The sequence below is a fragment of the Xiphias gladius genome, chromosome 21 (assembly GCF_016859285.1).
Source record: "Xiphias gladius isolate SHS-SW01 ecotype Sanya breed wild chromosome 21, ASM1685928v1, whole genome shotgun sequence".
NCBI lineage: Eukaryota > Metazoa > Chordata > Actinopteri > Istiophoriformes > Xiphiidae > Xiphias > Xiphias gladius.
Window position 1 is genome coordinate 2302501 of NC_053420.1, and position 27332 is coordinate 2329832.

Sequence of the window (27332 nt, forward strand, 5' to 3'; positions counted from 1 at the left end):
TATACCTCGATCTTGTTACCAGGAAAACAGCACAGGGCAGGCGGCCTCGGCGAGGCGTAGGTAGGGTTCAGTTAGGTTTCTTTGCTGGTGGGGGAACCTACAAACTTCACTGATCTGATGCAGGTTAGTTTCCCCAACAGGAACGTTTCTCCTATTTAAGTTTAACTTCATTGCAATTACAGCATCGGGGAACATTCAACCAAACCATATTCAGGTGACCACGTAAACCATAAACTGAAAACGAAAACCTTAAAACCCCAAATAGAAGGAAGAGTAATTGTTGGTATTATTAGGACATTGTTTGTAATTATGAGTAAATAATAGTTATGTTGCAGACAGGCCTTTATTTTTAATTCCCCCTGTTCCCCAGTTATTGCAGTTTTGGAGTAAAGCAAAGAAGCAGCTGGAATTGGTTACGGTAGAAAAAACCTTATTTTCGTTAAAAAAGAGATGCTATGCCGAGGACAAGCACTGAACAACCCCCCCCCCATAGGGTTTTTCTTACTAATCTTTATTAATAGAAGGGCGAGGTGGGTGTTTCAGCAGCAGTCACGAGGCAAGTCTAACTCTGAGAAGAGAAAATGATCATACTTTCCACGACGGGCCATAGCTCTGCGTGAACTGCTGAGTTTTTCTGAGCTTCCCACTATATTCGGAGAAGACACGGAGTGTGAGGAGCTCAGTCTTTCCTCCCTGGCTGGATAAATATAGAAATGAAAGACTCAGAAGAGCGCAGTCGCTAATGAAAAGGGCCTGGTTTGCATGAACTTGAAAGCCATCTTGGTTTTCCATGCGGTCTTAACGTATGAAGCGGCAGAGGAACCAACCACTTGAAGGTGCTCGTACCGTCTTTCATGGCTCAGGACGGGTCTGACGTACAGACTGTACTGGAGATATCAGCGCTGCTGTCACAGCACGCTCCGTATCTCTTCTTTGCCTTCTTGTCTCTCTTTCGTTCGCGCACACACGCATATCCCCTGTTTGTTTCTTTATCCTTATTGCAGGTTTAATCATATCTGTGCATCTCTGTCCTACTTACTCTCTTATTTTCCTCTCTCATATTTGTTACTGCAGCAAAGGAGCTACTGCTTTGTCTTTCAGAAATGATTTGTCTAATCTTTAATGTTTTCCTTTTCTGCATTTTTAGACAGTGAAGCCACCGTCGCATTTGTGAAACCTTTTTGTTATTTTAGTAAATTCTGTTTTGTTTTACCTTGATGCTTCATGGGGATGGATAATGTGAGATGTTTGCTTTTAGTGTCAACTGCAAATGCGTGTGCTTAAAAAGAAAAAGAAAAAAAGAATAGTATTCATGTCCATTGGGAGCCATGTGCAAGCTTCCCGTGCAAATGGAGAGTAAAGCACAGCTCGCCATCTTCTCACAGGCTACGGTGTCAGGCTGTGGTTTGGTTTCTGTCATCCGGCAGACCTGCTTTCATTTCAATCCAAACTCTGAACACATGAGCTGTGAGATGCCGCGCTCCCTCTGGTCCTCTGTAAGTGTTAGCATCTGCTAACTGAGCCGCTGTGTCCAGTGGAGCTGCTGACTGACATTGACCAGATGAAGCACTGGTCACTGAAAGAACAAATTGTTAGCTGCATCTGTGTGTCTTCTTTGGGACCACATACATATGTGGTACGTTTTATCAAAAGATACTTTGTGTTAAAATGCGTTGACAAATGTTTTCTTACGCTGGCATAGAAGAAGAGGAGATAGTAATAAATATGCGAGCAACCAGCAGACTTCATCGACGAACAACAAAGGAAGTAACGAATAACAAATTCACAAAATACCCTGAAGCAGACCCTGCAACAACTCGAGGAATGGAGTTTTTAGCGGGCCAACAGTGGAGAGACGGGGCAGAGACAGGGAGCGACATGCAACAAAGGTCGGAGGCAAACCAGGGACATTATGGATCATGGACGGCACCTTAGCCCCCAAAATTTACCCCAAAAAAGGAATCCTGCTGAAGCTTTAACAGTAATACAGGGGTTCTGTTTTCACGAGGCGCAAGTCTGTAGCTGTGTAGTGGTGTGTTCCTGAGGCATGCGGCTCTCCAGTGTCATATCTTACTAACTTGATGGAACGCATGCCATTTGCTAATCTATCGCACGCGGCAATCTCGGTGCCAAGGACGACGGCGTATTACAGCCTCCGCCGCCCGGCTGCACCGTGCAGCTCGACAGCGCAGCCTACCCGCGTTCTGCGGTGTTGTCACAGCGCGAGGGGGTGAGGGCACATCCACGGCGACCTCTCTGAAGTCACACAAACCCCTTCCAGCAGCCAGAGTGCTTCGAGTAGCTTCAGAAACCCCCGTCCTCCCTCACACCTTCACGGCCCGTGTCCGGACATTTTTCTGTAACGCTCCAAGACCAACAATCCGATATTCACACCCGCCTCACACAGTGGTTGGCCAGCTGTGCAGAGGTGAGAGAGGAGCCGGGGTTTGAACGTCACGCGGACGAACTGAAACGGGGTCTGTCTAAAAATGTGACAGGAGCGTTTCCAAAAAGGTCGACTTCGGCGAGATTCGGAGAATTACCTTCTGCTTCTGAAATGTAAACTCTCCTGGTGAACTCTGATACGGCTGCTCTCAGCCCAGTCAGGGATGCTGCCAGACTCTCTGGCAGAGATCAGCAACGAACCAGATGCTTTCTGTGTGACGTGAGAAACATCTCCCAGCTGACACACACCAGGTTGCCCTCTCGCAAACACACACACACGATAGCTGTCTATATTGAGTTGTGTGTGTGATCGGTTGTGTGGAAACAGAGAGAATTTGCTGGGCCTTGTGTGGTGTGTTTGTTTTTCTGGGATCTGTGCGAACCGAAGGTGTCGTCAGTGTTATAATGTGTTCGGCATTCAACAGGGTGGGATAAATACGAATATATGACACAGAGCAGACGGGCCGCCCTGTGGCAAGTGAGGAATCCTGTCAGTTCTTATCTAAACGGGGTGTTTCCATCCGTGAGCGATAACACACACCACCCTCTCCTCCCTCTCGCCGTGGGTGAGGTCGCTGTCACTCACCTCGCCATGTGACTTAAAAAAACTTAAAATAAACCAAAAGAGTTCCACTCGTTCCTTTCAACATGTAGCTCTCGTCACTCTCTGAACCTTCTCTTGCTTTAGTTTCCTTTCACCGAAACCCGCCACACGTCTCGATGAGTCTTACTTCTAGTCTTTTCACACAGATATCTAACAGGAATGTGGCTTCGCTGGGGGTCTTGGAATTTCAGCGGAGGAAAAGATAACCATCCCCACGGTCTAATGTGAAACTACACTTGACGGTCTTCTGAGAGAAGGCTGGAAAGCCCCGACTATGCTGTAATTTAGCATGAAATGTACATTTAAATAAAATTGACATAAAATGTGAAAAAAACCCCGACATTTTTAGTCAATATTCGCATGACAGAAGATGAAACTGGGATTGAATGACGTCGTCGTTGGACTGCTTTGTTAGTTAAGTAGCCCAGAAATAATTCCAATAAAGAATAATAGCTTTTCATAACAGTTATTATTATTTGGGAGTTTATATCAGGAAAATTGGCACCGTTAAACATATGCCAAACCGGCTGGTGGCACTCCAGACAACTGTCTCTGGGTCACTGTGATACTGAAGGAGACTTAAAAACCTGACGATTCTCAGGCAGGTTCTGCAGCTGCTCCTTTTTCCAGGATTTCTGGACGGGAGGTTTAAGTCACACCAGATCTAATGTTGTGTGAATCATGACTGACTTAGGACTCAGAAATGCAGAAGAAATGTCTGCACCAAATTTCAGCTCACTCCTCGTGTCTCGCCCTCTGCGCTGCCCCACAACCATTAAATCTTTGAAATCTTGTGGTTTAAATCATGTTTCAAGCAAAAACAAGCCAAATTCCAGCCTTTAACTGTGAGAATTTACTCCTTTTCTTTGTAGTACGTGATGTTAAACGCAGATATTTTTCATTTTTGGGCTGTTGTCACCACGGGCTCTGGAAAATTTACTGATTTTTGATTTGACTGATGGATTAATCAAGCAAACAGTCAACAGAATAGTCGGTAACCATTATAGGCAGCTCTAGTAAAAGAATAAATATTAGTGAAGTGTATAAGCAAAGAGGAGTATGTATGTGTTGTTATACGTGCTGTTCTGAGTGCCTCAAAGCTGTTAAACTCAAGCCGGAGAGGTTTGTGAAAATATTTTAATGGCGTCATTACAGCTCAAACCAAGGCCTCACCCTGCTTTAATGCAATAATAACCCACTTATGATGCTTAAATAAATAACTATTCCCAAATTCTGTCCGTAAATATTTTACAGTAAAGTTAAAATGAGAAAAAGCTTTGGAGCAAATCTTTTCAGTATAAAAACTCGGGCTGCTTTTCTGTGGCTGTTGCGGTTGATTGGACTCTAATCAAAGGTGTTTCCCCGAAGCGGACTCGAGAGCCGCAACCAGAGCTGAGCCAGTCTTTCTTCTGGCACCTGGGGGTGTGTGTGTGTGTTAATCGGAGACTACGGAGCTCTGGGGATGAGATGAAAGAGGCGATAACGGGCTGCAGCGCCGATGACTTCTGCCGGCCGACCTCTTCATTACGCTCACACAAGCACACGATGCAAACTGAGGAGGGAGACGTGAAATAGCCAAATATGGAGTGAACCTCGAAAGACACAGTTTTGTTTATTTGACTTTTTATTGATGCATGAAAGCTCAGACTAACAGACAAGAGGACACATGGTGCGATTTAATCCACCAGGATCCAACCGGCCGTACAGTCCAGTTCCCGCAGGCCTCTGTTTTTTTTTGTTTTTAATGATGAAGGTTTTCCAACACTGAATGAGTCATTTACTACACCAGCGCGCCTAGACTTTATCCAAAACACATTTATGTCATTTTATGTGCAGTTTGTTTGATGGTAAAAGTATAAAAGCAGAGAAGTAGAAAAATGTTGGCACTCGGCAGGAAAAAGTAGAAGAAAAATACCGCCACCACCACACAAACCACTGCACCATCAGAAAAAAATCTCCTCAGCAGAGGCTCCGTACCGCACATCCCTCACCCCATCTCCGCTCCGTTATTCCTGGAAACTCACCTCCGTCCAGTTCGGGATGTTCATGTTTTCCCATGTACTTTCATGTTCAAGGAAACAGCTCAGAAAGGGGAAATTTTCCAGATCATTATCTCTAACTGTGATTCTCAGATTCAGTCTTACTCAACTAGAGCTGCAGCAATCGAGCAGTCAATGAATTGTTCTGATTTTCTGATGGATAAGTCATTTTTCAGGCAAAAGCTCCGAACCAGTTGCATCTTTTGCTGCTTTCCTCTGTTCCCTGTCATAGTAAACTGAATTAAATTTTGGGTTTGGGGCTGTTGATCGTACTGACTGAGGAAACTGAAACGGACATCTGTTTGTATTTTCTTACATTTTATAGTCTAAACAATAAATGGGTTAATTGAAAAAGTAACCGCCAGATTCGCCGGTAATGAAAATAATCATTAGTTTGAGCTCTGTACTCAGCCAGTCGTGTATTTTCATCTTCCCAAACATTTCACAAGCAGAGGTTTCCATCAGATATGAGAATCCTAATCTCTCAGATGCTTTTCGCCATTTGGTAAAATTACATTTTGCTACTGAGAGAGACTTTAATCTCTGTTATAAGCTGGACTTTTGTGTCATAATATACAGCGCAGTGCAAGAGTTCTTGGATCTACAAGTAAAGGGAGGAGGCTCATTTATCCTTTAACTTCATACAAAGTGCAATAAAAGAGAAAAAACCTAGAACTGATCCGTTTTTGGTGTGACCAGCCTCTGCCTTTAAAACGGCGTCAGTTCTCTGGCGCTTTTAGTTTTTGTTTGAAATTCAAGTTCGGTCTCCGGGACAGAGAGAAAGGCCTGTTGTCAGTCTCCAGCAGTAGAATATTGGCTTAAAAGAAGGTGGCGCGACCGTTTTTATGTTTTTAAAGTTTTGTTGTTTTACGGCTCGGTAAAGTTTCCCTCAGAACAAGTGAACAAACAAACCGTCAGAAGTCTGAGCTCTTCCCCGCCGCTAGCACAAGCTGCGTTGGAGCGAGGCGGGCGCGTGCACTTCATTTCACTGGGCAAATCATATTTTAACTCTCACCTCATCTGCAACGGCCACACACACACACACACACGCACGTTTCCAAGCACACACTCGCACTCAAACACACGCAGAACATTTTAATGAAGAAAATCCAGTTTTAATCACCTCCCTGATTGCAGGCAATCAGTGTTCACCACGGGGAACAATCAAGCACACACACACACACACACACACACAGATGTTAGACAGACTCATTCACACTTCCACTCTTTCACACTCACATACCTTCTCTCATAGTCAGTATAAAGCTATTTCCAGCTGTCTCTCTAACTCCGTTTCCCAGCTTTCTTTTTCATGCTGAAGAGCACACACACACAGACACACACACACACACACACACACACACACACTCATACGTGTGCTGTACAGGTGTTCGGCACGCACCCATTTCTCACAGCTCACTTTTGCTCTGCCTGAAATCTTTAACAAATGTTTACAATTATCCAGAAAGCCCCCTCTGTCTTCTTACACACACATGCAATCCCACACACACACACACACACACACACACAGGCAGACACACTTTCCAGCACGCTTAGTTTAGTTTAAGTTCTCTAAGAGGTTAGTGGAAATGATCCTGTTGATTAGACTGGAACAAGATGTGACTGAGTTAAACAGTAGTCGTCCTGCTCCTGCTCCTCAGAAGACGCTTCTGCGTCTTGTTCTGGACGACATGAACGAACCAGGGTTTTTTTTTTTGTCCCTTCATTTGAAGGACTTCCTTTCAAAGTGAACTGGGACCGTACGACCAGGAGAGCACAGCAGAGCAGAACTGCATTCCTCCAAGCTCAGTGTGCAAATGATCCTCATCTGGAAAACAAAAACAGGATGTCTTCAATTCAGACGGGCACATTTTCCTGCTCCATCCGTCTCTCGCTGTCAGAGACTCGGCATCTATTTTTCTTTTTCCTGCCTTGTTTGAATAAGGTGGAGCAGATTTTGTCTCTGACCGCATCAGGAACAACAACAGCAACGGAGGAGCTTGTGGCGAACACTGAGAATGATCAGTGAAAATTAGGGGGATTGACAGCTGGTCTGTTGTGGCTGCTGCTGGTCTGATTCTCCCACTCCCACTAAAAATTCACACGTAAGCACAAACTCACTGGGTGGCCAGTGGAGAAGAAGAAGGGAAACCGACTCACTGACCTGTGGTCACTCGACCTCACTAATCCGGAGCTCGCTGACGCACACACACACGCTCACAAAGAACGCAAGCAGAAATAAAAGCTGTACCCGGATCCAGATATTCGGAGGTCGGGACCTCCTGCCGGTGACCAATCAGCACTAACCCCCATCACTGCCGACCAATCGGAAACAGTCAATGTCAGCTGTGGCCTTGGCTGGAGGGAAAAGAAACGTCCAGATCTAACTGAACCTTTGACTACTCAAAAAATCTTCGTGTGACAGAAATAACTCCAACAGCGGCTGCACTCGCGCTTTGATGCATCTTGTCTTTATCTACAAATTCTTTACTCCCCGCAATCAGATTGGATTCTGGTGTGGAAAGTCTCATGTTTTTACACGTTTCTAATGCATTTTCTAGAGAACTGCTGGCTTGAAAAATGTGGGAGACTATACGAGTTATCAGGAAAACTAATAGAAAACTGGTTCTGGGTGATGCGAAGCATTTGGTTTCCTCTGCTCTTCAGTATTTCATGTCATATTTTCCACCGCGGCCCCCTCAGGGAGAGAACTTTGAGATATCTCCTGCTAGGTTTTCTTTCATCATGTGGTCTATTTCCCATCGTTGGTTGGCTTGATGGATGGGATCCATAGGAGCCGGCGAGGCAGAGCCAAGTCCAGCGGCAGGTCCATACAATGAAATCCTGCTTTCCCTCCAGCTCTGTCTTTCTCAGAGGCTCAGGCTAATACCCTACAGATACAGTACGTCAGTGCTCAAATGGCTATTTGGGATCCGTTTGCTTCTTTTCATACATCACCTTTCTTTGAAAATAAAATTTATGTCTGGGGATTTAGACGTCTTATTTTAACAGTATGTATAAATATTATAGGTTTTTTTTTGCTTAAAGACTTGAATCTTTTATGCATTTTTGCGTTTTTGGACGAATATTTCCCATGTCCAGATTAATACATATTTAAACAGCCAGTTGCCAACTCTCATGCTGTATCCTAGTTTAGGAGCTGCATGGCACCACATTCGGAGGACACGACTCCTGTATCATTCGCAGCCCCCAGTATCCCATGATCCATTGCGTGGCAGCCAGTTGTTTAATGTGCTGTAGCATTCCTGCGACCGCCGTCAACTCGTAGAGCAGAGATGTATTTTTTTAACGTTGTACTTACCAGGTTTAAATCATTAAATAAACACACTTCAGGATGTAAATCACAGATGCGAGGTTTGTTTTGGACACGTTGTGAATCGCAGGGCTTTGCAGATAAACTGAAAGTATATGCAATATATCCGTCATTAACCTGCTACACTGTCCGCCAGTTGTTCGCCGGGTGTCAAAGTCAAACGCCTCCCCTCTTAAAGTCCGGTCTCATGCAACCCGTTGTGCCACTTCGCTGGCCATTTGAGGGCAACGTCCTGGTTGACCAACGTGAAATGTTTGCCTTTACGAGTTGACGCGCAGCAACTGGAAGCACCTTAGCTTCCGGTCCCCGAGACGTGAAACTCAGCGACACAGAATTCAAGGAGGAAGAGGTTGTTGGTTGCAGAGTGGCACCGCAAACATCATCAAAAATCTTAATAAATTAATAAATAAAACAGAGATCTCTCAGTCAACTTTCAGTTGAAATATTATCAATGAAACTTGAAACTCACAATTACCGTTTTTTCTCAAATTCTCGAGCACCTTTCCACAGCAACCTAAAGTACCATCCTTAATCCAGTAATATCTGTAGATTTTCTAGTCACTGAGCTGTGTGTGTGTGTGCGCGCATGTGTGTGTGTTGGCGTGTGCGTGTGCAGAATGTCTCAGTGAGAAATGAGCTGTGAAGAGCTCATAAACGGTCCATGAACAGATGTGGCAGATGCTGTTAGATCTGATTGCAGTGGAAGAAGAGCTGGAGGCTCACACTTTTAGCGTGTGTGTGTGTGTGTGTGTGTGTGTGTGTATGTGTGTGTGTGTGTGTGTGTGTGTGTGTGTGTGTGTGTGTGCGTGTGCGTGCGTGTGGATGTAATGCTGAAACATTTGGAACAGTTTTAGATAAACTGTTTGTATCATGTTTTCAAGAGCAACACTCAGCAAAGAAACCTCTGGACGTACAGTAAGTGTTGGTAGCTGTGTAGAGTGTACAGTCTGCATGTATCCAACATTACAAATCATTATAATATGACTGGCAACAGGTTAACGGAAACATGCTAGTAATTTACTAATTAGTTCAAATGTAAGTGACTGTCTTGAAGGCCACACTGCTCCAAAAGGTTGAGGGGGTTCGCTTTGCCTTTGAAACGTCTGAATCCTTTTAATTCTTTTATTCATATCATGGAGTTTGGCAACGACATCTCTAAATTCAAATGGAGGGCGTCTTCCCGTGCAGAGCCGTCGCTGTCTTCAGTGCATCGTTCTCCAAATACTTTTTTTTTTTTTTCCAGGTTATAGAAGATGAACGAACCAAAGAAATACCGCACACCGTCGATCACCTGTACTCACTTCAGGTAAAATCGGTCCGAGGAGGGAAACGCTGCCGTGACCGACAATGTGCGGGACTTATTGGTCGTTCCACGATCGGACGGTTTCCAGTACAAGAACCCGGTAGCGAAGGTTGTTGAAGTTAAAGTCAAGTTTTTGAATAGGAATAAAAAGCACTTGCAGCTCATGTACAGATTTAGGTCAGACAGTCGTTAACTCGCACTGGGACTTTTGTGTCATTGCAATTCTCCGGCAACTGAGATGAAAGCACAAACACACAAGATAAACAGGACAAATCATCAGTCAGAAAGGAAGCAGCCCTATGAGAACTGTGTAGCACTGCTGCCTTTTTGTACTCAAATGAGATTTTCCTCATGAGGCCAAGGAATCACTTTCATTCATCGCCTCGTTTATTATTTTTCCAGCGGGGGTGTGTGAAACTCCTTAAGACCGAGAGTGATTAAAGGCTTTACAAATAAACCTCACTACATAGTTGGGCCGCTGATGTCTCCCCTCGGCTGGTTCGCCAGCAGAAAGTCCGGAGTCCCCCGTCGATGCCGGCGAAAGCGGCATGATTGTCAGAGCAGTGACTGATTTTCTTTTAAAATGGTGGTGAAACGTAACAAATGCGCCGTGCTGCATTCAAAGCCGCCACTCGCCGCCATTTCAGCCACCGGGACACACACAGCGGTGACTCTGTACGCACGGAGGTTTGGGCTCCCGACCCGCAGTGTGGGGTCCACGTCGTCTACTGAGTGGACTGACAGTCCTGCCGGGTTTCATGGTTAATTTCCTTCGTTCATCAGGTGATTATTTGCAGCGCGGGGAGGTCACTGCAGGGCAGGTTACAGGCAGGAAAACACGGAGAATTTCAAGGTTAATTAGTTGCTTTGATTTGATTTACAGCTGGAGTTCATAGATTTACCTACCGTAAATGGAAACAGTCCTGTGACCGATTTTTGGTTGCCAACCCAAAGAAACTGCTCTGTTGGATGTTTCTTTATGCCAAAGAAACATCCAACAGAGCAGATTCATCAAGTTGGGCTGAAACTGAGGATCATTGTCATCATTATTTAATGTGTGGATTATTTTCCCTGTTAATTAATTAATCATCTGGTCTATAAAATGTCAGAAAAGAGTGAAAAGTCCAAGCTAAAGTCTTCAGATTGTAGGTTTTGACCAAACAGCTCATTGGAAACTTGAGGATATTCAAACCTTAACATTTAAGAAGTCGAGCCCAGAGACGTTTTTGCTCTAAAATAGTGACTCAACCGAGGAGACCGTGAGGATGGTTAAAAAGTTTAATTTAAAAAAATCAAACAGTAAGAGAACATGAATCTTTATCACTGCAAAAGACTCGTAGCCTGAAATGTGTTTTTGGACGACTTTATTATTATTGAACTATACATCTTTTGACTTTGGACATATGGCGCTTTGGAATAAAACCCAGTTATTTGTCCTCCTCGCTCCAGTTATCATTTACGGCTCTTGGAGGCCTGGCTGACAGCATTACAGAATAAACAGTGTTGCAGCCGAGCGGCGGGGCAGAGGCGGCGTTTCAGGGTTAATTTGCTGTGCTTGTTCAGGTCGTTTTCTGCCTGCTTTAGCACCGACTCCCCAGGGAGACCAGAGGCTACGGCTACGCACCCTGACTGATGAACTGCTGCTGCTGCAAGTGTGTGTGTGTGTGTGTGTGTGTGTGTGTGTGTGTGTGTGTGTGTGTTTTGCAGTGGGGAAGGAAGTATTCAAATAATTTGCTTGAATAAAACTAGATATAACCACACTTTAAACATACTTCGCCACAAGTAAAAGCCCTGCATTCAAAATTTTACTGAAGTAATAGAAGAATAAAACTATCAGCTACAAAAGATTCTGACAGTGTTAAAAGGAGAAGCACTCACTGGGCAGAGCCGCCCCTGTTAGTGTGATATTGTTATCGCTGTAACTGATGTATTAATACAGTGGATGAAGTATATTAATGTTGTAGTTAACCGCTTCCAACTGCTGAGCACGTTGAGCTATAATCACTTACTGAGTAGATACACTCAGTTTCTTTCCACTGCAGGGTGTTTGGGACGGAGAGCAAAGGAAAATCATGACTGAATGAAGAAAATTAAAGCCTGGTGCGTTCCCGTTCTCTCCCTCTCTGTCAGACCTGAGGAACCGCTCGGCCGTCTTCTGGAAGGGTGGGGTCAGCGGGGGTTACGAGGCCCTTCTGCTGGACGAGGACCAAGGCTGGCTGCTGGTCGGCGGTAGAGACCACATCTACCTGCTGAGTCCTGACAGCTTGGACCTGCCCACGCATACGGTGAGACATTAAGACGCACCGGGGCTGCGGCACCTCGGTTCCACCGAGGCAGCATTCTTCTTTCAAAGCGTTGTAGCTGAGTACCGGAGGTTTGTTTCACTCTCTCTATCAGGTCTACTGGCCTGCTGCCAGAGAACACGTGGAGCACTGCAGACTGGCGGGAAAAAGTCTGGAGGTAAGTGTCTGTAACGAGGTGAAATCCAACTAGAAAAGGATCAAATCCATCTGCCCTTCACTTTCTACACACTGTCAACCGTCTCTCGCTCATTTCGCTCTCGCACTGGCCTTCACTAAAACGACCGGTGGTCACCTACATAACATGGATCCCAACTCTGCTACTCTGTTAGTTTTCTCCCTTCCTCAAGTTAATCCAAAGCTTAGACTGCACACGAAACTTGGTTTTAAGAGAACTCTGGTACAATAACACAAATGATATCTCTGGTAAATGGTAATATTGTACATGGACCCTTGAAAAGTAAGAAATAAAATGCACAATTACAAATATTGATAATGGCGCAAAGTCAAGGCTGACCTCAGGTGAGAGATTCTCCCTGAGTCTTTGTGTTTACAGTAGGACCTGCCTGCGTCTCTATATTCTGCTACGAAATGTGGATGAACTGAGCATTAAAACGAAATTCTAATGTATTTGACTGTGTTTCGTTTTCAGACAGAGTGTGCCAATTTTGTGCGGCTGCTGCAGCCCTTCAACAAAACCCATGTTTATGCTTGTGGCACCGGTGCCTTCCATCCACAGTGCACATACCTGCACTTGGGACACAACGCCGAGGTAAAAAGGAATTCATTCCCTGATTAATCTCATCAGTAACTCACCAGTCAGTCAAGACGATAAACCACAGTATAGGGAAAAACCTTAGGTCCATTTTCTGTTCTTTTTGTCACTTTTTAAGGACAAATCCATTCAAAAGTACCTTTTAAAAAGAAACCGTTTAATTTTTCTCTGCACATTTTCTTATTGGTTGTTGTACTCTTTCCTATTCTTGTTGGTAACTGTCCAAAAATAGACAATGTGATGGAAAGCGGGATATTTCCAGAGCAGCTACAGTGGAGTTGGCCGTCACAAATGTAGTCTAAGCATCGAAGATAAATGCTTGTTTCTGTGTCAGTCTTTTAGAATCAGTTTCCTCTCTGACCTTTTGTTTATGGGCCACTCTGCGTTTGTGTGTGGTCTCTGTCTCTCACCCAATCGTAGGGGCCGTTGTTCATGTTGTCTCATACAGTGGAGTCGGGCAGAGGAAAATGTCCCTTCAGTCCCAAAGAGCCCTTCACTGCGAGGCTGACTGGTAGGTCCCGTCCACAGTCCACACACGGCACACTGTGTGTCCACCCGCACACACGGACACGCACACAAGTGGATGTATTAAATCACTTTCTGCCATTTCCTAACAGCTGTATTCATATTCTGGTGACACTAATGTTCTGCAGCGTACAATCCCACCACTGTCTCATTCCTCGCCGCGGATCGTCCCTTCAGCCGTGGCGTGTGTGGTCTGCTTGACATATTTCACATGCTGACGTCAGCTGTTGCCCCATGCGACATTAAGGACATAAAACACATCAACCGCTTTTGGAGCCGTTTGACAAAGAGCCACCATAAAATCAGCTTTAAGTTTTCAAACTGAGCTTTTAAATCTGATTATTGTGCTCGTGTAGAGAGAGGGCTTGGGCTTTCAACAGCAAACACATTTGTTATAATTAGAGATTTTTAGATGGCTCGGAGGGATGTAAAGTGATTTTTATTGTGTAATGAGATATCCAATGTTTGAAAAACGTGGCATCAACCCCTACAAAAGGACGGCTAGACTTGCCAGCTATGTGTGGAGTCACAAGATGTTGTTCTGTCGGTCTGGGAAAAATTGAGCCATAAACATAAAGTGACACTTGTTAAATAGATATGTAGTGTTTTGAAGTGAAAGACCTTCATACAAAGTTTGTTGGGCTGAATTGAGCAATGTTCCCGTTTGTTAAACAAGTCATGCGAAATAATAACTATTGTGAGAAGGCATACTGTGGTGTGTAAATAAACAAGATGGCGCCAGCGCTGGGGAGTGCAGCAGCCGTCGTACCTGCTGCGGTCATTTTATATATTGTTTTGCTTAGAGTTAAACTCAACTCGCTAGCTCCGCCGGCTCTGTGTTCTCTCTCATATGACAAACAGACATTTATAAACTTCGGAATATAATACTCGCAATGCTTCTCTACAAGTTTTGCACCGGATCCAAGTTGGCTCAGCGAGATCCAACAACAACTAAGGACACGCTGGCTCAAGGTCGCGGAGGAGGCCCAGGGAAAACAAGCCGGCATCACAAACAGGCTGAGAAACAGGGTACGCCGTCCACCACCGCCTAGTATCCTGCTAGCCAAAGTCCGGTCCCTTGAGGGCTTGCTGGACGACCTCAGGGCCAGGATCAAATACCAGAGGGACATCTGGGACTGTAATATCATCTGCTCACCCAAGACATGACTAACCCCCATGAGACCGGACCACGCCATTCAAACAGCTGAGTTCCCGTCGGTTCATTGCATGGACAGAACAGAGTCTGGAGTGCGCCTGATGGTTAATGGCAGCTGGTGCGAAAGCAGGAATATCGTTCCTCTCACGCATTCCTGCTCCGCCAACCGGGCTTCCTGACAATCAAATGTGGCCCGCTCTACCTCCCACGGTGGTTCACCTCAATCTTCTTTACATGTTCCGGGCATGTTCTGGCACAGCTCCGGCGACTACGCCAAGAAGCTGAAACTACAGCTACAGCAGTCTGGCTCCAGAGGCTTGTGGCAGGGACTACGGACCATCCTCTGGTCGACGAAAACCTTTTATCCACGCTTTGGGGCCATCATGCGGACCGACCCCCCGGCAGAGATGAGAAGGCGTTCACTGTTATGGAGCACGACGTGAGGAGGATGTTCAGGAGTGTGAACACCTGGAAGGCAGCAGGACCGGATGGTATTACTGGCACACCCTTGAGGCCTGTAATGACCGACTAGCACCTCTCCCTCGCTCACAGTTCATTATTCCCAACTGCTGGGACAGTCCCTGTCCCGAAGCAACCCAAGCCCAGCTGTCCAAATGACTATCGCCTGGGAGCCCCGGCCGCTGTGGTGAAGAGGAGCTCTGAGAGGCTGATCAAAGGCTTCATCAGCTCCTCCTTACCTGTCTTCCCGGACCCTCTGCGATTTGCACATCGCCCCAACAGATCCACCGACGGTACCACTACACTACCAGGAGGGGAAATTATGTCAGGATGCTGTTCAGTCCAAAGAGACCGATTTGTGATATACAACCACCAGTTTTTCCAATATTACGCATCTAATTTTAAAACAAAACTTTAAATGAAAACCAAACATTTAAAGCGACGTCAGTTAAAACAGTAAATATCGGTAAGTCAGCAAGAATTTTAAATGAGACAAGAGGACTCTCTATCAAAATGGATAATTAGAAAGCATCCTGAGGGAATCTGCATTCAGTATGTAACTGCAGGTGTTCAAGATGTTGCCAGCTTGCTCAGAAAGACACGTTTACCTAAGTTGTGAGATTCGATCTGTGTGCACACAAAATATTGCGTCACGCAGTAACAGTTTTTAAGATGTTTACAGCTGTTGCTCGGTATGAATGTTTGATTAATCTCTGCATTAGTCACCAAACGTAATCGATCTCAATGGGAAAATAAATTTCAGCAGGAAGAAGTTATTGTTCTCTTTAATGAAAACATTGTTCTGGTCTGTTATGCATTTAGTTGGTCGACAGTTGGTGAGAGGAGATCTTCACAAAGGATGTAATTTGTTGCTGTTTTTCCCCAGATGGGGAACTCTATGCAGGGACCTCAGTGGACTTCATGGGAGCCAACGCTGCAGTCTTCCGTACCACGCTCCAGGGCAGCGTTCAACATTACATCCGCACTGAAGCCTACGACCAAAACTGGCTGAACGGTACGAAGCTCCGATCCGGGCTCTGACATAACTCTAACATACGTATTCTCTCACCCTCACTTACTTGCTGTGCCTCTGGCACTTTCTTACACACACACACACACACACACACACACACACACACACACACACACACACACACACACACACACAGAGCTAACTGTCTCCCGTCTCCCTCTCAGAGCCAGAGTTCGTGGGCTCCTTCTCCATCCCTGACACTCACAGTCCGGACGACGACAAGGTTTACTTCTTCTTCAAGGAGAGGGCGGTGGAAGCCGGACAGTGGGACAAGAGGGTGTACAGTCGCGTGGCTCGAGTCTGCAAGGTAGAAACGCAGAGACGGATAAAAAGCAGCAAAGTTGTTGCTGCGAGCGTAAAAAAGACAAAACTCGAAGACACGGTCACTTCGGCACGACCGCAGCAGCGAGGTTCTGGTATGTTCTGTCCAGGCTTTGCAGTTGTGTTTCACGTCTAGCGAGCCTCACGCAGGTCCAATGGAGAATATCGGAGTCCCGGCTGTCGCCTTTTCTCCTTTGGACCCAATGGTTTCCTCCAAAGCGAACAGCTTGTAGGACAAGATCACAGATTTGCGCGCAGCGTTCCTCATGGACCACAGTGCAAGAAAAAAGCAAGAGGAGCTAAAAAAACAAAAATAATTCTAAACTAAAACGAAAAACTAACATATCAGATGCAACACACCACACAGTCCTAAGGGTAGGAGTGAGCGCTCTTACTGCATTAGCAACAAGGTGCAACAAGATGTTTAAAAAACTGTACACAAACCCGCTGGTTTTACCAAGCTAATTAGCCAGATGGATCATTTAGCCTGATCTGACTCTTAGTTACTCAGGAGCTGAGGGCAGACAGACCTACCTTTTTCGTTGTTGTGGTAGTGCACCAGTGTAACTTTTATGTTGCGTTGTGTTATTTTTTAAATTGTATTGTCTTTGTATTGCATTGGCCTGAATCAATTTTGGTTTTGATAACATTAATAATGGCTCCGTGCATTTGAGCTAACAGGCCTCTGAATGGGAGAGACCTGTTCCACTGCGGACATTTTGGTTTGTCACGGCAAGCGAAGCGCAGGTTTAGCTCAGTTCCATTAAGGGTCCCAGCAAACCATGTCAGTGAGCCAGCCCGAAGAAAACCCGGACAGGGACACTGACACGCCTAAGTAGCACGTTATTAATCACACGTCTGCTTTTCCCGCTACAGTAGCACTTCCTAATAGTTACACCTTGACATGTCAAGTCAAAGACAAGTCAGTATGTCCATCGTGAGTCGGTCAAAGTACAGCATTCAGCGGCAACGATGCTAGTGTCTGAATAAAAACAAAAACTGCGGCAGCCACACGTCAGCGGATCGTTTCCTTAAGTAAAAGTCAGGCACTGAAAATGTAACATGAGGTACTTAAAGTATTGAAAGTAAAAGTACCCGATGCAGAAAAATTCATCATAATCATTTGATTATTCTTACTGATGCATTCATGTGTAGGCAGCATTTTGCTGTAGTAGCTAATCAAGGAACAACTGGTTTTTAACCGTTTTATAGAGGTTTGGATTATTTTCATTATTGAATCTGAATGTGCTGATCTGGTTTGGCCTGTAAAAAGTCACACATTTTGTTCAAGCAGTACTTCAAAACCCAAAACTATTGAGTTTGCTTTAATTGAAGACGAGGAAAATCAGCGAATCCTCTCCCCTAAGAAGCTGGAGCCATGAGATGTTTGACATTTTCGCATTGGAAATGACAAGTAGTCGCTGATTATTTGTCTTTCGATCAACAAATCGATTAATCGGCTCATTGTTTCAGCTCCGATTTTATATACAGTCGTGCAGTTTAATCTACAAGGCACCAGATTTTATTAGTTCTTTTTATGTTTTGTATTTAAAAGATCATAATTTGTAAAGTAACTACAGCTGTGAAATAATTATAGTGGAGTTAAAAAGGACAAGTGCCTCAATTTTGTACTTTCCTTGAGTGTTTAGCTGATCCTACTTAAATGCAGTTTAGAGGTAATGATTGTAAATTAAAACAACTAATATTTGAAAAGTCTTTTTTTTCTGCTTCCCTTCTCCCTCCTCTCTCTCCATCTCAATCCAGAATGACATAGGGGGTAAGAGGAGTCTGATCAACCGCTGGACCACCTTCCTCAAAGCCAGACTGGTCTGTTCTGTTCCCGGACCGTCTGGAGTTGACACGCAGTTTAATGAGCTTGGTAACACCTGTTCCCTTCCCTCCTTTTCCTTCCTCTCTGGCTGCCTCTTCACCACCCTCCTTTCCTTATTTAACCTCTCTGGATCCGAGCTTTGATAGTATGCCCCTGCTGTTCCCCCTCCTGTTTTTGTCTCTTACTTAATCTTCCTTTCCCTAAGCTTTGAAAAGAGGACGCCGTTTGACAAGCAAGAACTGTCTAAAATGTCCCCTCCTTTCCTTCCCTCTTTTCTCCTCCCTTGTCGTTTCTCACCTTTTGAAAGGATGCCCAATTTGGTGAGCTGCAAACTCTCTCTGAATAAAGTTTAACTGCTCATTTGGCAATTTCCCTTTTCACTTTTATTTAATTTAGCACGTCCGTTGATGAATGCCAAGTATTCACAGTTGTTATGGATCTTTGCCAAATCAGTTAATCGATTTAAACTTCATTTGTATAGCAACTTTTCCTCTACTGTAGGTTAGGGCAATTCAAAGTGCTTTACAGGTGACTGACAAGCTGATAACAAGAAAGCACAAACAGTAAACTCAGTTGATTAAAAATGACATCTGACCTGTGTGCATCTGACAAGTTGGCCACCACCCTTGGCTCCTCGGTATGAGGAGCGCACAGTTTCAGTGACATGTGTTTAGATTCTATTAAACTGACTGGTTTCGTACTGTTTTTATTTTAATGCTGTTAACGTGTGTTTTTTTTTTTTCTTTTTTTTTCCAGAGGACATCTTTGTTCTGGAGACCAAGGACCCTCAAAATCCCACCATCTACGGTGTCTTCAGCACTTCCAGGTGAGAATACACTCATCACACAATAATTCCAGTATATCTATTTTGCAGAGAGACTTTTAAAGAAAAACCTTTGTTAAAGAAATGAAGTGTACTAGAACTAAGATGTTTACCAGTGAAGCGTTTACAACAACAGTTGGGGGCTGGGGTTGATACCCAGGGATTAAACCATTAAACTTGCAATACCTGCAAGACTTTTTTACGACTTGGGTGCAGCAGAAACAAGCTTGTTATTGCTTATTTACATATTTATTAGACACATATTATCATTAGCATTCATTTAGAATGGTGTTTGAGTCCACCTGATGAATCCAAGTCCAGTACTCCCTCTCTTTTAGCTCTGGTTTTGGTCTCCACCAGCTCCTGAGGGCAACATCTGGCTCTTTAGCTGCTAAATGCTCCGCTACGTTCACCAGCCGGTCTCTGACTGTGTCAGTCTGGTGTTTGCTGCTGAGCAGGTAGTGGACGGTGGCTTTATCACAGCTGTTTCTTTGAAAACATCTGCCTGCTGCGGCCGAAAACGAGGCTATGGGAGCAGTGAGAGTGAACCAGAGCAGTAAAGTTACGGTTTGGAGAAAACCATACAAACCATTTCTGTCAGATAGTTGTTTGTGACTTTTAGAAAGGTTTTTCATTCCATTCGGCTCAGCTGATGGGAACACATCTAATTTAACATTTGAGCTTTATGTAACTTCCCTAAAAAGTGTAAAGCTTGCTGCAACAATGGAAGGAAACCTGTTTTGACGGTGAGTCAGGGTGAGAGGAGCAGCGGAGCAGCGGAGGACTTTCTCCTCATTAACGTGCACGCTCACAGCCAGGCCGGCACGTGCACGCCCAGCGGTGTGGAAGAACAGAGGTCGGGTGTGGGTGGGTGTCAGGGTGAAAGGTGAAGAGGCCCAGCTGGTTGTGTTATTGTAACCCTGACGTATAAAAGCACTCCCATTTCTTTTTTCTCTCCTCTCCTCCCTTGTTCATGCCATCGTCTCCTCCCAGCCCTCCTTCCTTTCTTCCCTCCTATTTTATCCTTCCTTGCTGTTCTGTTGTCGCCTTCTTTCTGCCCTCTTCATCTTCTTTTCTCCTTGTCCTGTCTTTCTTTTCTTCCATCCCCTCATCTTTCCCTTTTCTCTCTCACTCTGTCGTCCATTTCTTTCTTTTTAGTTTTGTAGTGTCTCCGTACAATACGAAACATTTATTAAATATTGTGGATACATTGGTGCCTCTTCTTTCCTCTCCGTCCTTCTCCTGCCTTTCTCCTCCGTCGTCCTCCTCCGTCTCCTCTGTTTTTTCTCTCCCTTCAATCCCTCCTTTTCTCTTCTCCACCCTGTCTCCCTCCCACCTCTACCTTTCCAACTGTACCTTTCTAAAACCAACACTTGCTCTTCCTCCCACAGCTCTATATTTCCTGGTTCGGCGGTGTGTGTCTACTCCATGGCGTCTATCCGTGCAGCTTTCAACGGGCCGTTTGCCCATAAAGAAGGTCCTGACTATCGCTGGGTGGAGTACAAGGGCCGCATCCCCTATCCGAGACCTGGAACCGTAAGCACACAGACACCAAAGTATCCTCACAACCATAAACCCTGGTTTGCTTTTGTCCTACAACATTTTCGTATCACATTCTACAAAAATCAACACATTTCTTTTTTGCTTCCAACAATACAAAATTGTATCTTTCCCTCACACCTGGAGTATGTGAGGTAGTCAGGTTTTTGGCTGTGTTTTTCGGTGTTGAGTTTAAGGTTGCATATCTTGGTTAAAGGTTCGGTTTGGTTTCTAACACACATTCAACAAAGTGGAGACCAGTGTGAGCTTCAGCGCAAGAAAGAGCGAAAAGGCGCATTCGGTGATTCGAGCATGGCGTACGGGTCCAGTTCAACCAAATCATACAAAAAAAACAAAGAACAAAAACCACATTTTCTGATTCACCCCTAGCCGTATTTAGTCATTCACATAGTTTTGAGCTCCCAGTTTCGAGGTATCCCTCCTCATAACCCACAACACTCAGCATTGTGTCTGCTGTAGTTTTTCTGTGGAACTCTCTAACAAATAGTGAGGCCAGGGGATTATCCAGTGCAGCAGGGACACGTGTTTGCAATATTTTAGTTCTTTTTGCAGCACAAATTTAAGTTCCATTCACCTCCATGGTATTAGGACTGAATTTTAGAGAGTATCTCCAAACCTTGCAGGTCAAGCCCAACCTCTACAAATGGTAGGTAAAAAAATTGATTTATTTAATTTGGGTGACCTGGCCCTTTAAGGGCAGGCTAAGGTGATGTTTTCACTTGCTTATTAAAGCTCGGGGCTCATCATTTTCTTTAAACATAGTGGTGACGGGATGATATTTATGTTTGTGTGCACAACTAAGAATTTCCTGTGAGATCCGGCTCCAAACCCACACAACCCATCCAGAGAAAACAGGCTGATGAAGCTGTGAGAGGGTTAACCTCTGGTGATTTAACACCTCAGCTGTAGGCTCCTCTGGGAAGCCTCAGCCTGTCAGGACCACTGAGGTTTTAGTGTTTTAGTGTGTCAGGTGTTATTTCTCCCTCCCTGCTGGGGAATCGGTCTCTCTGTCATGTGGGCGATTGCGGAAGAGGTCGGCCAAGTCAGTGCCTGTGTGTGTGTGTGTGTGTGTGGAGGGCGGAGAGGTTTGGGTCAGGCAGGAATGATTAAAAGCAAAACGAAACAGTCACGGAGATGCTGTGGTCGCAACCTCTGATACTGACTCACCGCACGCACGCACACACACACACACACACACACACACACACACTCACACACACACAGAAAATAATGGCTACCATGTTGTTGACTTGTCCAAAATTCAACTTATTTAACTGCGCCGACCATTTTACCTTTACTCATGCAGCTCATCAGTCAGAGCATCAATCTCCATATCATTTCCTCAGCACATCTCTCTCTTCTGCTCTGCATTTTCCCTCTTTCCATCTTTCTCTCCTTTCATCAAGGGAAAACTTATGTGTCTCTCTGCAAATTCACATTTACTTTGACACAATCTGAAAGTCGTTTTTGCAAACCGACTTTCCTCCCCTCCCTTTCATTTCCTCCCCACCCCACCCCGCCTGTCTGCCATCAGTTCTTCTCCTGCTGCTTTTTTATTTCTCATTTTCTAATATTTCTGGAAATTGCAAAAGATTCTGGTCCAGTCCTTGTCTGTGTGGAGCGTGTAAGTGGGAATATACTCAAAATGCTCTTAGGTGGAGTATCCGAAATGAGAAACAGTAAAAAAAAACCCCAAAAACAAACGCTTGAGTATCGGAAAGGTCAAAGACGGCAGCTCCGTGACTATTCTGGCTTTTATTGATGAACATATCAAATTTTGATATCAGATAATTACCAATAGCTTAAAATGGAAAACATGAGAGCGACACTAGTAGTAGCTAAATACTAAGTATTCATAAATGCTGCCACCTTGCGTTACAGCGGACTGGAAAAGCTTTTCAAAAATATAACAAACCTAGCACGGTTTTAAAGTAGTGGATTATGGTGAAGATGGTGAAGATGAAGCTTTTGGCAGCTAAAAATCACTGCGCATTGAATGGTTGCAAAAAACAGCTGAGTATCTCCACTTCACATACTAAAAAATACATCCTTCCTTCTTACTTTAAATAATGATCATTGCCTACAATGACTCCAAATAGTGCAGTTACAAATCTACATGTGACTCCGAATCACAGGTTATGGACTTGGTGGTGACGTGGTTACGTGTCACCACTAAGTCCTTCGCAAATTGTTGCATTTGTAGGAGTTTCAGAGACCTGGAGAGGTAAAAGTGTCCTGAAAACCTAAAAAATGAAAAACGTTAGAAGAAAAATAATTTAACAGAAACCTTTTTCTTTTTTTTTCCAATCCCTCAGACCCTTCAGATTTATCTTTCCTACGTTGGCAATCAGTGAATAGTTTGGTATCTTCGTTATGTCCTCATCACTTTTCAGATAAACAGGAAATCTCCCAGCAACATATTTTTAGTGACATATAACCCAAACAATATAAAGCTGATTTCTCACAGTGATTTGTTTTCTGACGTTCAGCCTCTCCGCTTTATGCTCATGATTTCTCTCTGGCTTGTCCTCCAGTGTCCCAGCGAGACATATGATGCGCTCCACAAGTCCACCAAGGACTTCCCAGACGAGGTGGTGAGCTTCATGCGGCAGCATCAGCTGATGTGGGAGCCGGTCCTGCCTCTGGGCGGCAGACCCATATTCACCCGGGTCAACGCGCCCAACATGTTGAAGAGAGTGGTAGTGGACAGAGTGGATGCCGAGGATGGACCTTACGACGTCTTACACCTGGGCACAGGTGAGGAGGAGGAAGAGGGGAGAGAAGGAGTGGAGAGAGAGAAAGAGGAGAGGCAAAGTTCAAGGAAAAGAAAATTCTTTTTGAGGCAGAAAAAGTGTGAAATAATAATAAGCTTCATTTTCTCGACAAAGTTGCTACAAGGCTAAGGAAAACAGATCAAAGTGTAAGATAGAGCAATAAAAAAACCCTGGAAACACAAGTAAAACATCAGTAGGAAAAAGAAAACAGAAAGACATATGGAATGATATGGAAGCAAAGGCTGACAAAAGCTTTCTTATAAAAACAAAAAGGGATTTAAAAGAAATCAGACAGAGGACAGAGCAAGAGGTAATGCTGATAAATGTGGTGGTAGAAGACATGGAGGAATAGATGGCAGAGCGCCGCTCTGTCTTCAGACCGAAGCAGAAGCGGGAATGACACTCAATCACCGAAAACCAGATGATCCCTCTTCCTCTGTTCAGCTGGCAGCCGGAGACGCCTAAAAACATTCGCGTTCGTCTGAAGTGATCGTACGGGTGCGAAGTTTCACAAAATAGGTCGAGGGTTGGGAGAGAACTCAGCCCCGGTCTGATTACCTGTGAGTCACACAGCTCAGCGGACGACCTTCAGAAATACAAGTAAAGCCCAGACACCTGTTTAACAGGCTCATCTTGAAGTGTTTCCAGAATCCTCGGAGACGCTTCTGACCTCCCGGAGTAAAAAATAGCCAGAAATGACACACGTCCGTTCTCAGTGTGTGCAACATGAACAAAACTTAAAGAATTTCACTCTCACTTGTTTCATCTTCCGTTATCTAACTTTCTGTTCTTTTATATTTCCTGACCCAGTAAATTGTACAAAACTATCACGGACGTGTCATTTCCGGCTACCTCGATTAAGAAGTGCAGTCGCAACTTGAGAGAGGGATTAAAAAGCGCTTTTGGATCGTTCACCCAGATGGTTCAGAGGAGCCTCTGAGGATTCTGGAGACGCCTTCAGAGCGGGTGGGTTTTAGCAGAGACGAACGAAAAGGGAGGATGAAACGTCTTTCCACAGTTGTGCATTTTAACCGTCCCACATCGGTGAAATGTCACGTGGGTTCGTTTGTTGTGTGTAAGCATCCTGCTTTCGTTCATTATCTCTCTGAAGGTGGGAAATGGAGAGGTTTACCGTTTCCTCCCAGAGCAGCACTTTTCACGGGGTGAGTGGGTTCTTGAGTGTCCGTGTGTGTATCAGTGTGCCAGAAGGTGTGTGTTCTCCTCTTCGTGTCCCTCCAGCCGCAGCAGCCTGGTGTGTGTGTGTGTGTGTGTGTGTGTTCGTAAAGACCCTGAAGCCGTGTGTAAGTATGTGCGATCCTGCGTGTGTGTGTGTGTGTGTGATAAATGGTGGAGGTTATTTAACTGCTGGTGACAGGCCGCGGGGCCAGAGGTGCTCCAATGGCTCCATACGTCTCCTCTAAGTGGATTCCTCTCCAACATCTCTCATCTCCCCATCAACAGCACATTTACCTGCCTGATAAATGCCCTTTCTGCTCTTTCAAGTGTTCTGATTTTCACGTCGCACGACCAGGATGAATCTTTCCGCTCGTCTTCCTGTCTGAGAGATGATTGTTTTTTTTTTTGCTGTCGTTCGTAAGGGTAGATGATAACCACTGCTTAGCCACGTGCTTACGTCCCGGTGGTTTATTCTAAAAATGAAATACGCGTTTGAAAAGGCTACAGGTTCCTCTGAGGTCACGCGCGGACTTGAGAAGTGGTTTGCTAATTCAGTTTGAAGAACGTGCTCATCCCTGTTAATGTTGCTGTTTCAACTCCACCTTGTGCCATTTAAGAAAAGCTACACGGGGTCTTTAAAAGCTTAATTAGCTGTAAACAATTCTCCCATACTTTCTTCGCTTGCAGGAAACATGTTTATATTTTTTTAATTCCCCAAAATGATGTTTCAGGGACTTCATACAATATGCTTCAAAGACGTCCGTTTTCTGCTTCACGTCACTGAACTAAACTCGTAACACAATCCCATATCACCCACCCCGTAATCCACATTTAGTGCATGAAGTGCGTAGAACTAGGAAGTAAGCAAATAATAGTGTAGCACAAAGGTGTATGGATTTTTAAGTTATTCAGACATTTTAAAGGATAAGACCGACGTTATTTCATATTTTTTACGGTCGAGAAATACCATGAAAAATCCAAAACCGGAAACGCGCGCAACTTCACCCCGTCTGCGGCTCTCGGCTCCAAGTCCGTTCGCTTCTTCTGGAGACGTAAAGGTTTAGGAACACCTCACTAAAGAAAAAAAGTTCAGTCATTTTCTATAACAGCCGGCTGCTAGTTTTTACTACAACAAGAGGAAATAGCACATTTGTTAGGGACTGTTTTCAGCGGCGGATTGAACCAGATTTGCTGCTGTAGTCAGTATTTGGGGCAGCAGGACGGTGTGTGTGTGGGAGAATGAGTAAATAATCTACAGTGTGTGTGTGTGTGTGTTCATGGTGACGGAAGAACATGTCACCCAGTGCAACAGTGTGACTCACTGATATGTTTTTAAAGCGCTTTTGGAAACAGTGGAGCTCTGCGGTTCCGGGGGATCAGTTATATCAGGATCTGATGCGAACACGATACCTCATAGGATTCACTGACAATAACAAAAATTAAGAACATTGTCAACCTTTTCCTTTATCTAAATACGGTAATTTAATTTCAGTTGTCTCTCAATAATGGCTACACCTGGAGATGTAATAACACAGTGAGCCTTACTAATATAAGAAATACTTGCTTATTCGGATACTTGTGGGGCCATTTTCTTAAAATTCTTGAACTTTGCACGTAAATGATAAAAACCGAAAGAAGAGAGCGGAGATGTGACCAGATCCACGGATCCTTGGATCCATGTGAGGTTCCCCCGAGCAATGAACCCTGACCTCCACCAACTGGAGGCCCTAAAAATACACCGCAAGGTCAAATCCGACCTGCTAATTAGAATTCAAATGAGGGCCCTTGATGGACTTCACCCTGGTGCAACCGTAGCCTGGAGCTTCTCAGCGTGGAAGCTCATTTGCCGTTATATTATTGATTAACGTCACCGTGCCTTTGAGAATGAAATGTTAAACCCATGTGACTCCCACCGAGTCTTCAGTGGCCACCGGTATAGAACTGGTTGGACTGGGGAGTTACCAGTTGTGAAATGAGTAACAGTGTAAATGTGCAAAAGGGTTTGGGTGTTTGAACTTGACTCTGCTCCGGTTACGTCTATAAAATGAGTGATCCTCTTTGAAAACGAATCGTTGATAGCTGACTTCATTAATGCCAGTGGTTTTCGGGGCGGGAATCATTCTAACGGCGTTAGTTTCATCAGTCTTTGCTGGAATAACGCTCCACATAGAGATTTAAGTGTTAAGAGTTTCCTTTGTTTAGTATTTAACAACGAATTCAGTGACAGCGATTACAAATTGGAAAACGATGAAGTACAATAAGCAAGATTTAAACCAAAGGTATTGCACAAAAGAATGAGTAAAAAGGAAACTTGATTTCCAACGTGGTTAAGAACTAGTTCTGAGGGACCAAAAAAACAGCCCAGTTTGCCCACAGGAGATAAACACAGTTATTAATCTGGTGAGAAGTGTAGCAAAAGAGTAAGACTACGTAATGGTTCGTTGCCGCAACAGAAATCTACCATCCAGTGCTTTCTAGAACGTCGTATTAGCGACACATGCACCTCTGACAGCCAGGAACGAGGGCTAGCTTGCGTAGCAACAATCTGAATGCAGAGCAACTAAAATCAGCTATATTTTACATGGAGCACCTACAGATAATGTTCCAACAAGGGCATTCGTAGAGTAGATAAGAGATGCCTGTCAATGTTTGTTTGGTCACAGATCTGCTGCAGAACTGTACCAGTAGGGGGTGCTACTCAAACGTCGCACCCAACTGACACCAAAGGCAGGTGATTACCGCAGGTGGAACACTGAGTCTTTAGCCAAACCAAATGTTTTCACAGATATTTTGGAGATATTTAATAATGAACTTGTACGGAAAGTACCATTTTTAAAAGAGATCGTCTCCTTCAGACTTACTGTCTTTACTTAG

General features: G+C 44.5%; 1 protein-coding gene across 2 annotated transcripts in view; it reads left to right on the top strand.

Annotated features, from left to right (window-relative positions):
• si:dkey-49n23.1 (semaphorin-3D) overlaps nt 1-27332 on the top strand; it is a 101002-nt gene that overhangs the window by 63042 nt on the left and 10628 nt on the right. For both annotated transcript variants that reach the window (XM_040159491.1, XM_040159492.1), the window contains exons 4-13: nt 11856-12010; nt 12123-12185; nt 12678-12797; nt 13221-13311; nt 15827-15955; nt 16138-16280; nt 18059-18173; nt 18882-18951; nt 20340-20484; nt 23043-23265. In XM_040159491.1, the coding sequence (XP_040015425.1) occupies nt 11856-12010; nt 12123-12185; nt 12678-12797; nt 13221-13311; nt 15827-15955; nt 16138-16280; nt 18059-18173; nt 18882-18951; nt 20340-20484; nt 23043-23265 (1254 nt within the window). The remainder of the gene's footprint in view (nt 1-11855; nt 12011-12122; nt 12186-12677; nt 12798-13220; nt 13312-15826; nt 15956-16137; nt 16281-18058; nt 18174-18881; nt 18952-20339; nt 20485-23042; nt 23266-27332) is intronic.